At 41.1% G+C, this 15,539-nt stretch overlaps 1 protein-coding gene across 2 annotated transcripts in view; it reads left to right on the top strand.

Annotated features, from left to right (window-relative positions):
• LOC148033512 (universal stress protein PHOS32-like) overlaps nt 1–14,163 on the top strand; it is a 55,258-nt gene extending 41,095 nt beyond the window's left edge. Inside the window, exons 2-4 of one of the 2 annotated variants that reach the window (XM_087681457.1) lie at nt 8,255–8,358; nt 8,716–8,834; nt 14,007–14,163. In XM_087681457.1, coding sequence (XP_087537583.1) covers nt 8,255–8,358; nt 8,716–8,834; nt 14,007–14,034 — 251 coding nt within the window. In that variant the 3' untranslated portion in view covers nt 14,035–14,163. Of the gene's footprint in view, nt 1–8,254; nt 8,359–8,715; nt 8,835–8,934; nt 9,159–14,006 lie in introns of those variants that run through there. The other variant, XM_087681456.1, reaches the window with a different exon arrangement.
• The last annotated feature ends 1,376 nt before the right edge of the window (nt 14,164–15,539 follow it).

Here is a 15,539-nt window from a genome sequence, read left to right as displayed (position 1 = left end):
TAAATTTCACATAAATTGAAAATGCACTTTACCACTTTAATCTTGGACATTGGACACCTAGTTGGCCTTAAAACTGGTGCCCCTTGTAGTATTTCTTTATCTTATATTGCTATAGAGTCAACTTGACAAGATGACTAAAGAAAAAAAGGTCGCACTTCTAGAAAAAAAAGCGAATGCCTTTCCCACCAATCATGACCTCCACACCCACTTCAACAAAAGAAACCACCAAGGGACAATTAATAAAAGCAATGTTATGGCTTGGGTGCAGTACCTCATGAGCAAAGTGCAAAAACTCACACATGCACCAAGCGAAGGATCCCCACTCACAAGAACTAAAAGGCCAATAGTAGAGCGAAACCTGATGTTGAATCGCACTAAGGGTCAAAGATACCCCACTTGGAAGTATCAACTACTTTGATGCCCTCAACCATACCCAACATAGAAGAGTATGACAAGTTGGTAAAAGGAGTACACTTGAGATCCTTTGATCTTCTCCGCTAATCTAAGTGCCTCTTGCTGTCAAAACAGAACAACAAACCTCCAAACCGATTTGTCTCTTGGTTTACTTGGGGATTTTTCTTCATCTTGCTCCTTGAAAGACAAATTCAGCTCCAAATCTGATAATGGTTGGTTGGCCTCTTGAATCTCACTGAAATTCTTCAATTTCAGTTGTTGGAATTCAAGTCTTAGGCCATCAATTTTGAGCATGTATCTTGAGGTAGTTGTCAAAATCCTAATTTTTGCTGTAAATTAGGATTTACAGCAGAGATTGACTGAAATCTGTTCTTGTGATGGCTCAAACTACTGGAAAATGTTGAGATAACTTGAGAGATGGCTGGGGAATGAGAGGGAATGTTTTAGAGAGAAATTTCAGAGTTCTATCGTGAGAAAATGTTGAGATAACTTGAGAGATGGTTGAGGAATGAGAGGGAATGCTGTACTGGAAAATATTGAGATAACTTGAAAGATGGCTAGGGAATGAGAGGGAATGCTGTAGAGAGAAATTTCAGAGTTCTATGGTGAGAAACATTGAAAAACTACTGTTGCCTTGCTCAAATAGCCATGAAGCCTATCACCTATAGCTTAGGATCACTAGAAAGATTGATGTCTCCTCTTGTATGCTGTCACTGCACCAGACAGATCTTGGGCTGCTATCACTTGCTCTTGGAGGGCTTCAAATTGCTGTCACTTGCCATAGGACTGATCCTTGGTGGTTGCAAATCACATTAGCAGCCTCTCCTTGCTCTCTAATAGTCCCCTTCTCTTTCACAATGGTTGAAATAGACTTTCACTAGCCCCTAAAAACGTTTTTCCCACATGCATGGTAAGTTTTGCCAAGTGACAGCCTTCTAATCCTATTTTTTAGCATTATCCAGCTTATTAAATTAATTTCTAAAAATTGATTTAATAATTATTCTAGTGCTCAGAAAGTTAATTTCACCAATGAATAATTAAATTCGCTAGGCTAATTTGTCTTCCAAGTATCCCTGAGCAATGATTATCCTTAGACTGGCATTAATTAATTAATTAATGCCTAGTCTTTAACGTCACTAGTGACATTAGTGGCCAATAAATTAGTCTTGGCGTAAATTTGACATGGAGTACCACATAGTACCTGTCAGACATAACTTATTACAACTTTTGCCTTTGGTACCAACCGATATCTCAGGGTCCTATGTGTCACATTGTGAAATAATTGACTTGCACCTCACATGTGCAAGTCACATTAGCACATTTAATTAACTTCTAATCAAATGCTAAGCAAAGTAATAAAATTTCACGTCCTTGTGACAACATACCAATGCTACCATACACGGAGTTACGCATAGTACTGTCAAAGTGTAGCGGTGCGGAAGCGTAGGACTGAGAGAGAGAGAACGCAGAGAGAGAAGGGAGAGAAAGAGACAGTGTACAATGAAGATCTGCTGTATAAAGAATGCTGAATACAAAGATATACACGGGCGCAGTGCGCTGGACTGCGTGTCTCCACCTCGACGATGTGACCTGCTGTCCACCTCGAAGTCTGCTGCAGTCTGCACTGTCTGCTGTCTGAAATCTGTGAACAGAGACAGAAAACTGCACGGCGCCGGTCTGTAATCTGCGACAAAGAAGAGTGGGCAGACTGCTGGAAACGTCGGCAATATAGCCGAAAAACTGCCTGAAATGGGGCGCCAGAAATAGGGCGCAGCCTGGAATAAGTCGGCTGCAGGCAGTTGGACTGCCACGTGGCAGTCCGATTGCACAGTCCGACTGTGCAGCAGCCTGCTGGTCCGACTGTGCAGGCCTGCCTGCCCACCAAACAGGCTATGATCTCTAACACCCCCTCTCAGAGCCTGGGCAGGGCAGAAGCCTGAGGGATCTGGAATGTTGCCGAAGGAGAGCCTGAGGAAGCGCCTTTGTAAACAGATCCGCAAGATTGTCCTCCGTCTTGCAATACTCCACAGTGATGGTCTCATCCAGAAGCTTTTCTCGGATGAAGTGGTACTGAATCTCAATGTGCTTCGTCCGGGCATGAAAAACAGGGTTCCTCGCCAAGGCAATGCAACTCTCATTGTCACATCGCAGCAATGTAGGACGAGTCTGGGGGCACCCAAGCTCCTCCAACAATCTCCGAAGCCACACAACCTCGCATGTGGTGGAAGACGCGGCCCGATACTCCGCCTCAGTAGACGAAAGGGCTACCGTGGGCTGCTTCTTGCTACTCCATGAAATAACACCTGCACCCAAAGTAAAGCAGTAACCTGTTGTAGACCGCCTGTGGTCCACGTCACCGGCCCAATCCGAGTCGCTCCAACCTGCAAGTACAAGATCTGACCCATCTGTCCCTGCGGGGTAATGAATCCCCAAATCAGACGTCCCCCTTAGATACCGAAGTATCCTCTGAGCAGCCTGCCAATGCACCGTCTTAGGTTCACTCATGAACCCTGCCAAGAGCCCAACAGCAAAACATAGATCAACCCTGGTGTTGAGAAGCCAAATCAAGGACCCTATCAACTGTGGATAGCGGGACGCATCTGCCAAAGGAGAAGCTGAATGGGAAGTGGCCTTCCAGTTCGGATCCATAGGAGTAGAGAGGGCCCGACAATCTTCCATCTCAAAAGACACCAAGAGCTCCTGTACATATCTCTGTTGGGAGAGAAAGATCCCCTCTGAGACTGATAAATCTCATGGCCTAAAAAGAAATGGAGTAGCCCCAAATCCGTCATCTCGAACGTCCGATGTAAAGCTGACTTTGTCTCCTGGACCTGCTGTGCATCATCACCTGTGACAATCAAATCATCAACATATAATACAAACAGCACACAACCATCCTCGGAAGTGTGAACATATAGCTGCGGATCGGCCTTGGACCGCCGATATCCCAACTGAGTCTGGAGGAACGAATCAATCTTCTCATTCCAAGCTCGCGGGGCCTGCTTGAGACCATACAGGGCCTTCTTCAACCTGTAGACTTTCCCATCTGAAGAACCAAAGCCAGGAGGCTGCTCAACGTAGATCTCCTCCTTCAGATCACCATTCAGGAAGGCCGACTTCACATCCAGCTGATAAACAGGCCGTCTCCTATGGCCAGCCAAAGCAAGAACAGCTCTAATGGTTGCCATACGAGCGGTGGGGGCAAAGGTGTCATGACAGTCAATCCCTGGGCGCTGGGCAAAACCCTTAGCAACAAGGCGAGCCTTGTGCTTATCCAAAGTACCATCACTGAGATATTTGGTCTTGAAGACCCACTTGACTCCAATCACCTTCTTCTTCGGGGGGCGTGGCACAAGTGACCAAGTGCCATTCCTCTCAATAGCCTCCAACTCAGCTTCCATAGCTTTCTTCCATGGGGCGGACTGTAAAGCCTCCTTCACGGAGGTGGGCTATCGATCCTGCATAACACGGGACATCAAACAATAATTGGAGCAAACAAGCTCGAAGAATGCGCCTGGTGCCTCCGTGACCGCCGCGGACCATCCTGCGGTCCCTACTCCTCAGGAACCCCCTCGATCCCTGAATCACGGAGTGTGTCACGGGCCCAGCGAGGAGGAGGCCGAACCTCCCCTCTTCGTTCTCCATCAGTAGAAGACTCTGGAATGTCCACCGGTGGTAACTCCTCAGAAGGGTCCGGTGGAACAGTAGACTCTGTGTCAGAAACAGAATCATAATCAAAAGGCACAGGCTCCAGTGGAACTGTAGAAGGAGCCAAACTCTCCCCTGGATCTCCAAGAACGGGATGCTCCTCACCCGTTAAAGAAGCCGGAACCTCCACAAACCGCACATCATGGCTAGTATATACATCCTGCTTGACGGGATCATACAGTCGGTAGCCTTGGGACTGGGAGCTGTAGCCAACAAATACCTGTTTTCGGGAAGCCGCTTCAAATTTGTCACGGTGAGCCTTGGGAATGTGAACATAGGCATCACACCCAAAGACTCGAAAGTAAGAAACATTTGGCTTCGTCCCAAAATAAGCCTCAAATGGAGTCATCCCTTTCACGGCCGAAGTAGGGGATCGATTAAGGATGTGGACTGCAGTAGCCACAGCCTCGGCCCACAGAACCTGAGGGGTCTGTCGGTGCTCCATCATGGTGCGCGCCATCTCGATCACACTGCGGTTCTTCCGTTCTAGAATACAATTTTCTTGAGGAGTATTGGTATTGGCAAACTCCTGGTGAATTCCTCTATCTGTACAAAACCGAGCAAATTCATTAGACACAAATTCACCTCCCTTGTCGGATCGCAAGGTCTTCAACTTCCGGCTTGATCGGTTCTCCTCAAAGAGAAGCCAATCCTTGAAGTGCGAGAAAGCTTCTGACTTTAGTGCCAAAAAGTAGGCCCATGTCATCCTGCTATAATCATCCACGATCAGCATGAAGTACGAGCTCCCACGCAGGGACTCATTCCGCATAGGGCCACATAGATCCGTAGATACTAACTCCATCGGTGAAGTAGACCGCCGCGAAGCGGTGTGGGGAATGGCATCTCTATGCTGCTTCCCCCGTATGCAGGAGACACATGGCTGCTAGCTCACCACTATATCCGGCAACCCTCGAACAAGCTATCCACGTGACGCCTTCCGAAGATAGTCATAGTTCAGGTGACCAAACCGAGCATGCCATAACTCAGACTGTGACTGTGAGGTAAGAAGAAGAGAAGAGAGGGCAGTGGAAGACTTCAGTTTGTAAATGCCGTTCTCCTCATATCCAGATGATAGAACCTTCCTCGATTCACGATCAAGGACTCGCACAGTAGAACTGTCAAATTCCACCAAAAGACCAAGGGAGCAAATCTTATGAACTGAAAGGAGATGGTACCCTAATCCTGGTACATGCAAAATCTCTGAGGTATGGGTGCCACCTCATCCATCCGGAATAAGTTGCATCTTACCCCGACCTGCAATAGAAATTGAAGAGCTGTCTCCAATGAGAACCTGCCCACGCGAAGGTCGCAGCTGGGCAACACCATCTGATAAAGGAGTCATGTGCCGTGAGGCACCACTGTCAACAATCCACTCTCGAGCTTGGGGAGCCGTCATCGCAGCATCAGAAGCGTTCGGTGAAGCGTCCTCAATGACAACTAGATGTAGAAATGCAGCTGATGAGGGTGCAGCCACTGCTCCAGAATCCTTGGTTTCCTTCTTCTTGGTGTCCTTCGAGTCTTTATCAGGGCAATCCTTCTTCCAATGGCCAGTCTTTCCACAAATATGACATGTGGAGTCTTTGTCCTTGTCCTTCTCCTTGTCCTTCTTGGACTTGTTATCCCCCTTCTTCTTCTTTTGGTCCTTCCCCTTCTTCTGAGAGGCTTGACCTGTCAACGCCTCCGACTTGGAAGCATTCTGTCCCTTTAACTGTTCCTCTTGGTCCAAGACCATAGGAACCAACTCTTCCTACCGAAGAGTAGACTCTCGCCCCGAAGCAATAAGGGCAGAGTAAAATGTACCGAATCGTGGCGGCAACTGGGACAAGAGTGTGATCGCCATGTCTTCGGAGGAAATTGGCTTCCCCGCATTCTGAACCTGCATCTGTAGCTGCCTTAGCTTGTTAATGTGTTCCCTTAGCGAAGAAGACTTATTGACGGACAAGGTCCGCATCTGTACCTCCAAAGAAACCCTCTTCATCAGGGTCATCCGATTGTACATTTGATCAAGCTCCAGCCATATCTCACGAGCCACCGTCAAGTGCTCGATGTGAGCGATCACGGCTGTAGTGCATGATAGAAAGAGAAAGGATCGAATCCTGGCATTCAGTTTGTCCCAATGAGACTGGGCCCTGGCCAACTCCGCACGAGCATCGGAAGAGAGTTTGGGCTCATCTCTTACCGAAGGCCGGTCAATATCTTCTTGGACCAACTCCGCCAAATCATAGGACTCAAGGATGGCCAACATCATAACGCGCCAAATGCGGTAGTTGTCGCCGTCGAGCTTCTGATCTGTAGGAAGAGCCGGTAGGACAGGCACCTTCCGGTCCATAATCGCCTGGAACTCCAAGTCCATCTCTGTAGACATCTTCACCTGCAATGCCTTCTCAAACGCAAAAGTAGCCCCCTCTGACTGGGTAAACTCAGCCTGCTAAGGCTCTTCCGCGTCCCGAAGCTTCTTCACCCGCCGGAGGCGATGAAAAAGCAAAACCTGCACTTTTAGGTTGAAAACTCAAACTTCCTCCGCGTCAAACAGCAGTAAACAGCAGCAAATCCACCACCTGTACTCCTTTCCTGTGCGCCCACACTCGTTTCAGCCTTGTTCCAAGGCGCAGCCCTCCTGTCTGCCCTTAAACGTAAAAAACGCAAATTTGTGTCGCGATGGAAACTCCTCTTCAGGTTGATTCTGCGCTCAGTCAGCCCTCAAACATTGCTCTGATACCATGTCAGACTGCAGCAGACTTCGAGGTGGACAGCAGGTCGCATCGTCGAGGTGGAGACACGCAGTCCAGCGCACTGCGCCCGTGTATATCTTTGTATTCAGCATTCTTTATACAGCAGATCTTCATTGTACACTGTCTCTTTCTCTCCCTTCTCTCTCTGCGTTCTCTCTCTCTCAGCCCTACGCTTCCGCACCGCTGCACTCTGACAAGTACCAACCAATCTCGGATACATGGGGCCTTGGATACCATGCATTGGTACATACTACTTTGTACCCTAGGCATCATGCAAATGTTGCCATACATAAAGATAAGCATGTTACTAGCCATATGTGGATACATTGGGTCTTGCATACTGTGCATTGGTTGTTGCATTTTGTAAGGAGCTGTACCATACATTCCTATATGTGGTCCTTGACCCACCATAGGATGAAAAATGGTGCCACCACCAAAATATCTTGGCTGCCCTATACTTGCACGCATGCTTGGCTGTCCAAGACCCATTGGATTGGCACTACCAAGATGGCATTGCATTTTTGTATCCAATCCCATTGGTACCATTTGCTTTTTCTCATCACCAATCTTTGGTGTATCTTTAGGTTGCGGTGGTTGTCCTTTGAGAGCTTCTTGTTGTCCCAATGTTCCATGCCCTCCTTGTGTGACCAATCAATCTCCATCTCTTCTACTTTGTTTCATTTCATGAAATGGAGTCATGAAATGAAAAACTCTTTTGAAGGGTTTCTTTTATTCAAAAAGGCGTGGCATATTTTTCTAACCTATGTTTTTTCTATGCCCGCTCTTTTGCATGCTCCATCACCTCCTCCTTGTTCGTCTTTTGCTCCTCCTCCATCTCTTCCTACTCCACCTCTTCCTCCATGTCCACCTCATCTCTTCCTCATTATTTCATTATTTCACTTATTTCACTCATGAACATCAATTTTTACTCTTACTTTTAATGTATGTTTGTTATAGCTTGTGTGTTTTGATTTGTGAGTTGTGAATGCTAACTTTTAAATGAGTAGGTGAAATGGATGTTTTGGTTTTAGGCTTTAGACTTTAAACTCTGGGGTCTCGGTGGAATGGAAGTTTTCATTTTATGGATCATGTTCTTCCTCTAATATTACCATATTTGGATCTCTTTTTCTTCCTCTAACTTTACTAATATATAGTGATTGCAATTGTTATAAATAATATTTTTTGAAACCTTGAAATCTTAAGGTAGCTAATGAAATAAAATATGAAACTAAACCTCAAAACCTTGAAACACAAAAAATGTACTTGGATGTGCATTGTATTGATTATGAATAAACAGTGGGAGATGCACGCGGGCACATGCGCATGAGAGAGAGAGAGAGAGAGAGAGAGAGAGAGAGAGAGAGAGAGAATGTTTGCTAACCCCCTCCCCCTTTTGGCAGCCTTTGTCCTTACAACTGAAGCTGTTTATTCCTTGGAAAAATATGATTCGGATGTTATTTCGCAGATCAGCACCACTGTCAAAGAGATATGTGCTGACAGACACGTATGTTCTTATTTGCTGTATGCTTTGATTTATGAAATGATTTTGAACATGTCCAAAAGCATTTCAACTTCAAAATCACATGAATGTGTTTAAAAACATTCCAACTTCAAAATCACTTGGTTCCAATGTTCTCCTTGCAGAGCTATTGTGTTGTCTGCATTTGCTTTGACATCCTTGCAGTTAATCGTGTTCAGGTTTTAAAGCTATTAAACTAAAATATGATGAAGATGCATGATTGTCAAGTCTCAATGATTTTCTTCAGCAGGAAGTATACTTGAAAAAATAGTTGTTAGCATATACTCTCCTAAGTTGACAATTCAACCAAGGATCAAATGTGAAATTTGCATTGGCTTGCAGGTTGATGTTGAAATGAAAGTTTTGACAGGAGACCCAAGAGATGTCATTATGGAGACAGTTGAGAAACTCAAACCAGACTTCCTGGTTATGGGTAGCCATGGTTTCGGCCCAATCAAACGGTATGTCTGATGTGATTACTCTGCTTAGTTGACGCTATTAAATTTGCTTCTGTTCCATATAATTTTGACATGTGGCATTTGAATTGTTTCCTGGAAACAGGGCGCTGTTGGGCAGTGTGAGTGATTTTTGTAGCCATCATGTCAAGTGCCCTGTTCTGATAGTGAAAAAGCCTGAGTCGTCCTCATGAGTGCAGTTCTGATTTCTTCCTGTCAGCTCTTTATTGTATTGTTACCATGTTGCGAATTATTTAAGCTCTTTATTGTATAATCACTTCCAACTTCTGTAGTGCAGATTTTCAATTTAATTGGCTGGCTTGTTTTGTTTGGGTTGTCTGAAGAGGATTGTGTGGGGAAATATACTAGTGCATCTTGCATGCATCTAGAGTATAATGTGCTTCCTGTATCTCTGTTGAGAGAAAAAAGGCATTGCACATGGTGCCTAAAACCAGCCTTGGAAAATATAGATTCAGCCATCTGAGGATCATACATGACAATCTGTGGTGCTAAGGTGGAATTTAACCCCATAGCCTCAACGTATGTCCAAGTCTTAAGTAGTACATCACCAAACCTGATCATACATGTGTCTACCTGTGGTGCTAAGGTGGAATTTAATCCCATAGCCTCAATGTTGAGTCAAGAGTCTTAAGTAGTACATCACCGCTTTGGTGATTGTGTGTGAATGTGCGAAGCAAGAAACACCTATTGCCTGTGCACTTTCAATGTGCGAGGGAAGTATATAAAGTATGTTTTGGCACTCAAAATTTGGCTTCGTCAGCATTTTTCATTAGTGATATTAATGAAATTCCAAGGTTGGCTTTTTTTTGGGCTATGCATGATTAAGATTTGACTTATTCAGGAAGCTGATGCTTTGGAACATTTCGAAAGAGGCATCATTTATGAAATCAAACTATTGGTGAAAGAAATGCTTAGATGAGTCATATAAAGATTCTATCATTTTGTGAACTAGGAATGTGAGAGTCAAGTTCTAAAGCCTCAATCGACTGTATAGTTGGATCCCTAGAAGGAATCAGCCATCACTTGATGTTGTTATCCAAAAAATATACAAACTTTTGGTAAAAGTGAATTATGTAGGTGTCCTATTTCTTTGATTGGCTGAACAAACAAAACCAAGTCCTAAAGTTTGGGTGTCATTTGAGGTATGACAATATTCTATGCATGTTCACCAATTGTTGCTTGTAGAAGGAAGAAATGCACATCAAGTTGCTTTTTGAGGTGCGTATGGTTGCGTAAGATTATGCATTTATGATAGCTTCTTTACACTCGTTGAGTGTTTTGGATGGAAGTTAATGGATGGTTTGTACAACCAAGACACCCCTCAGTAGGGTTTGGCTCTCTTAAGTGTTGCTTAAACTTGAGTGCTAGTCGTGACTTGCTACCAATATTAAAATTTAGACCTAATATTACATTGGATTGAGCATATTATTGAAAAGAGTTTCATTCTTGGATTTTGAAACATTACATAGATAAATAGCTCTCAACTAATTCAAAACTTGAAGAGATCGAGCTAGACAAATAGAATCAAGGTTTAGTTATTATGAGGTATAACCCGCTTTCAGGTGCCATTGGCACAATACGAAAACCAAGTACTAAAGTTGCAAATGTATATATCATATCCCTAGAGCAGCCCAATGTTTATGCTTGTTAAACTTTTCCATTATAGTGTTACCTTCTCGATAAACTCCTCTTTATCTTGTTTTCCAATTGTTTTCATCTTGGCGATTTTCGCTAGGTTATGCATTGAGTTATGCTAGTGTGAGTGCATCTTTGGGTTCCCTTGAAACATTTTGATTGCTTTAGTGCTTCAACTTTATCTTGCATGTCTCTGAATTAATTTTTTTCTTTGTTGATGTTGAGCCATTTTTTCTCTTGTTCTTTTGCTCTCTCTTGCTTGTGGTTGGTCTTTCTATCAATTGGCATGAAAGCTATAGTCTTGAGGTGGTTGGAGTGTGGAATATGAGTGTTAAGGTCTACCATGAGATTGATGGGTTTGTGATACTTGTTGCCCAAATTTGAAAGAGGTACAAATCATGTGAATTGAAAAACTTGAGCTTTTTGATTGAAGTATAGTAGGTGCTTGGATTTAGGGATCCATCGAGGCTTCGCTTAGGGCTAAGTTTGGGAGTTGCTATGGCTTAAGTTTGAAGTGCATGGACAACCATTAAAGGTTGGTATCAAGCTTAATTACTTGGTCTTTCGATTGCTCAAGAAAAGATAGTGTTTATCTGTTGATAAATGGACATTGTCAGAGGATTTTTAATCTATACTGTGAAAGCATTTGATAAGTTGTATATTAAATTTTTCGATGGTTTACACGTGGGATACTAAAACATTACAGTGGTCTTAAATAATTCGCCTTTTCCCTTGGTTTGGGCTTGGAATGGGTTAATGAAAGCTTTATTCACATTGGTTAAACTAAAACTAGATATTTGAGGAGTTGTGTTCACACTCGAACTTGAAGAATTGGTTTGAACAAAAGTTGGATTTACATTGTACGCATTTGAGCTCATTCAAAATTGAATTACTTGGACAAATAATTGAATTGTTTATTTGTTGAATCACTTGTAGAGAATCATTTTTAGACTATAAACAGTTTGAACTAGTTAATTTTGTGAATTGCTTTAGCTCGGTTTTTTAAAATTTTTACACTATAGAGACATCAATTTCTCTAAAGGCCCAATAGGTGGTTTTTGTGTACACTTTCAAGGGTTGTGTAACTTGGAAAATATAGAGAATCAATTATGTAAGAAAATCAAATGCCTGTGTATTGATAATGGTGGAGAGTTTGCTTTTCATGTATTTTAGAACCTTGATGAAATTTAGGGTATCCAGAGGGACTTGACTACTCCAAATAGCCCAACTCAAAATGGGATTGTAGAGGAGATGAATAGCAATATATGGGAAAAGATTTGCAATATGCTATCGAATGTAGGTCTTACATATGGATTTTAGGTCGACGTCATCAAAACAATATTTCATTTGATCAATAAATCACCTAGTAAGCCATTGGACAGAAAAATCCCTATAGAGATGTGATAAAGGAAGAAACCCTCTTATGAACATATACATGTGTTTGATTGTAAGACCTATATGCATATTTCCAAGGACGACGAGCAAGCCTAATTGTAAGTCATAAAAATGCATTGTTCTTGGGTATGGAGACTCAGGAGAGATGAGATATCGTTTATGCGATCAAGAGGCTGGAAAATAGTATACAACCATGATATGATATTCAATGAAAAAAAATGCATAAGTAATCCATGAAGTTATTGAGATACACAAGGTAGTATTTTAAGAAGATGGAGAGCCACCATATGAGCTACATGTTGACTTGCTGCCTATGATGCATTGATAGATAACCACGAAATGTTGAGTTGGTTGTGCAATTGCAATGTGTATGACCCCATATTCAATAGGATTGAAAGTTGGATGACCAAATGCTTAGGTCGAGTAGGTATTGAGACATTCTATAACAGTCTCTAGACCTTTATAGAGATACACTTAATCTCTTGATTATACCTTGGTGACAAATTGAAGAGAGCCTTCATGTTATGAGGATGTGATGTCTATATAATTGAAAAAAGGTTATGTAATTGGAGATGAATTATTTGATGAAGAATGCAACTTGGGAGTTGGTTTAGTTGCTTGCAAGTTAGCATTCATTACCACAAAATGGATGCACAAACTAAAGATGTCACCATTGGATGCATTGCCCAAGTATAAGGCAACGTTGATAGCCAAAGTCTTTAAGCAAGAGAAGGATATATACTTTGATGGGATCTTCTCACAGTAGTCAAGGGGATTTCTTTGTGTAAAATTCTTGCATTGCTTGTTGCCAAAACAAGATATGGAGCTTGCCCAAATGGATGTGATGCTAACTTTTTTACACGGGCACTTGCATGAGGATATCTAGATGCAATAGCAAGAGGTGTTGGTTGTGTAAGGCAAATAATGGATGGTGTATGTAAGCGTAACAAAAGTATTTATGGACTAAAGAAGGCACTAAGAGAGTGATACCATAAATTTAATGCTTTTAGAAGACCTTAGGGATCATTAGGTTTGCTTTGGACTAATAAATGGGCCTCTTAAGAAATGGAACCTCAGCTTACATGATATTTTGGATTCAAAATTCATATATATTTTGTTATCATTTTCAAATGAAGATGTTTTATAACTTTTAATTATGGAGTAAGGTTTGAAACATTGACCTAGAGAAGGTAGAATTTATGGCTCAAGTCTCCAAAATTTGGCCCTCTTGTAAGTCTTTCAAATGTTTAAACTTTCTATATAGTCCTCCCATCGCCATCTCATTTTGCATTTGTTTACTTGCATTTTACATTCTCACTTACATTTTACACTCTTTACTTGCTTGAAACTCTAGAAAATGGTACTAATATTCTACTGGTAGTGTAATTTGTTATTGCCTTTTTCTTTCAAAAAATAAAATCAACTTATTTTCTTGATATTTTTGAAAAATTAAAAATGGAAAATGGAAAATGTGGGTGATTGGAGGAGGAAAGTAATTATATTGAGCTTGATCTTGAATACTACTCTTTTTGTAAGAGAAACAAGCCTTACTTTTTATCTAAGAATGAAAAACAGCTGCATAGGATGTAGGAAATAAAGAATATATATTTATGGGGAGAAAAATCACATCTCCTTTCAAGGACATTATATTTGTGCTCAACTTTGTTGGTGATGGGGGCACAACGGGTTTCTAGAATATATATATCATCTTGATGTGAATGTGTAGGTCCTATTGTTTGAGAAGGACAACACATATTTGAAGCATGCTATGAAATAATGTTTGAAGAAGTTAGAAAGAAGCAAAATAGATCATTTTCTAGCTACAAAAAAGAAAAAGAAGCATTTTGACTTTGAGCATAAAACATTGGATCTTTGTAAAAGAGAAAAGAAGCTTCGAGACATTGCTCAGTTGAAGGCAGAAAGTGGTAGTATCAAAAAACACATACATGCAATCAAGTTAGTACTTCATACTTCTTGTTTCTTTTTCTACATAATATGAAAATAAGTATGCGTATATGTTCTATGATCTTTATCTATTCTTGTGAAAGAAGGCTTTGTTGCATCCTAATCCAAATGGTGATAACATGTGTGACTCTATTGGAGTATCTAATGTTGATCTTCTTGTAGATCATCGGGAGATGGAAGCAATAATTAAAAAAAAGAAGGTTCAAGAAGATTACCCAAAAAGATGTAAAGAGAATCTGACACAAAGGCTATATCCAAGGTATAAAACTTTGCAAGCAAAGATATAGTTGGAAAATGTAAAGGGCTCATTGGTGCCAAATCCCACATATGTAATGTTTGCACACTATCAAGTAACGAAGGGATTTTTTATGTACTGGGACAATTGTTCTATATTGAAATAAATGTACCTCAAGTACATGACAATATAATAACATGCTTTATGATTTGGAAGCTTTGCAATCCCTCACAGATCAATTATTTGAAGTCACCCCTACAAAATGTGGTAGTGTTTTAGAATTTCTTATTGGACTTGACAAGTGTAAAATCATCAAGAATAAGAACTTAGAAAGACAGACTACAATTGATTAATAGAGCACTTGACGATCCTTCAACTAGGAAAAATGATACAAAGTGGTTTAATTTGCAATACAAAATAATTGATGAATAGAGTACTTGATTCGTGCACTAGGAAAGATAATCGAAAGTGGTTCAATATACCATGCAATAATAATATATTTTCTATAGGATCATTTGAGGTGTGTCTACGCATGGCATGGATGGGAAGGAAGTGAATGTTCATTTTGCACGGTCATTTTGTTTTAAGTACCATGCATTCCATGTTGCCATAGAGAAGTTTAAAATTTTACATAGTCTTTCATAAGATTGGAATACATGAGGTCATCATCTACCAAAGAACTGGAAAAATATTATATGTTTAAGGCATGGTAGAATATAACATAGAATGGCATATAACAAGTAATTATCCATTGTTGCCACAATTTGTTTAATTGTACATAATTTTATTCTAGAAAGTCATGCCATGCTATGGTGTATGGATAGGTGATTTGAAGACCTTGAAGTGCTTGTCCTAAAAGTCCTTGTATATATTGTGCGAGTTTTGTAAATGTACGTGATAATCATACTGGAAGAAAGTTCTAGATAGGCACATGAAGGACCCTAATTTCAAAGAAGTACTTGACATTCCACTATGCAAAGTTCATATTTATATAATGTAGGCTTGATGAAAAATAATTGAGAAGCTGTTATTTCTATACATATGCTTTACATGGACTTTGCAAAATCGAGAGTAGAAAAGGAGAAATCTATAAAAGCGTAGGAAAAAGTTCTTTGTGAAATGGACACATAGAGGAAATGTAAAGATGGAGAGGGATGAGAAAATATTAAACAATGGAAAAGATGTACTCATAAGGCTCTCCATAGGAGGTGCTAAAGCAAGAAGATTATTCTTTGCATCACCCTAGGACAATGACCATCTATGCCATAGATAAACAACAACTAGTACTGGCCAACATTGTAAGAGGCGATATCCATCAATTATACAGTATAATAAATTAAAATGTATCCATAATGTAGTTGTGGACCATGCAAACTAGGGATGTGCTAGAGAACAAAAAGAAAATGTTTGGAGGCCTTTGGATACAATATTCAAAATTTTCCCAATTAACCATTGAAAGT

The sequence above is a fragment of the Lygodium microphyllum genome, chromosome 7 (genome assembly GCF_053477565.2).
Source record: "Lygodium microphyllum isolate KBCC chromosome 7, Lygodium_microphyllum_v1.1.10, whole genome shotgun sequence".
In the NCBI taxonomy this organism is placed as follows: Eukaryota; Viridiplantae; Streptophyta; class Polypodiopsida; order Schizaeales; family Lygodiaceae; genus Lygodium; species Lygodium microphyllum.
This window is presented reverse-complemented; position numbering and strand designations above follow the sequence as displayed.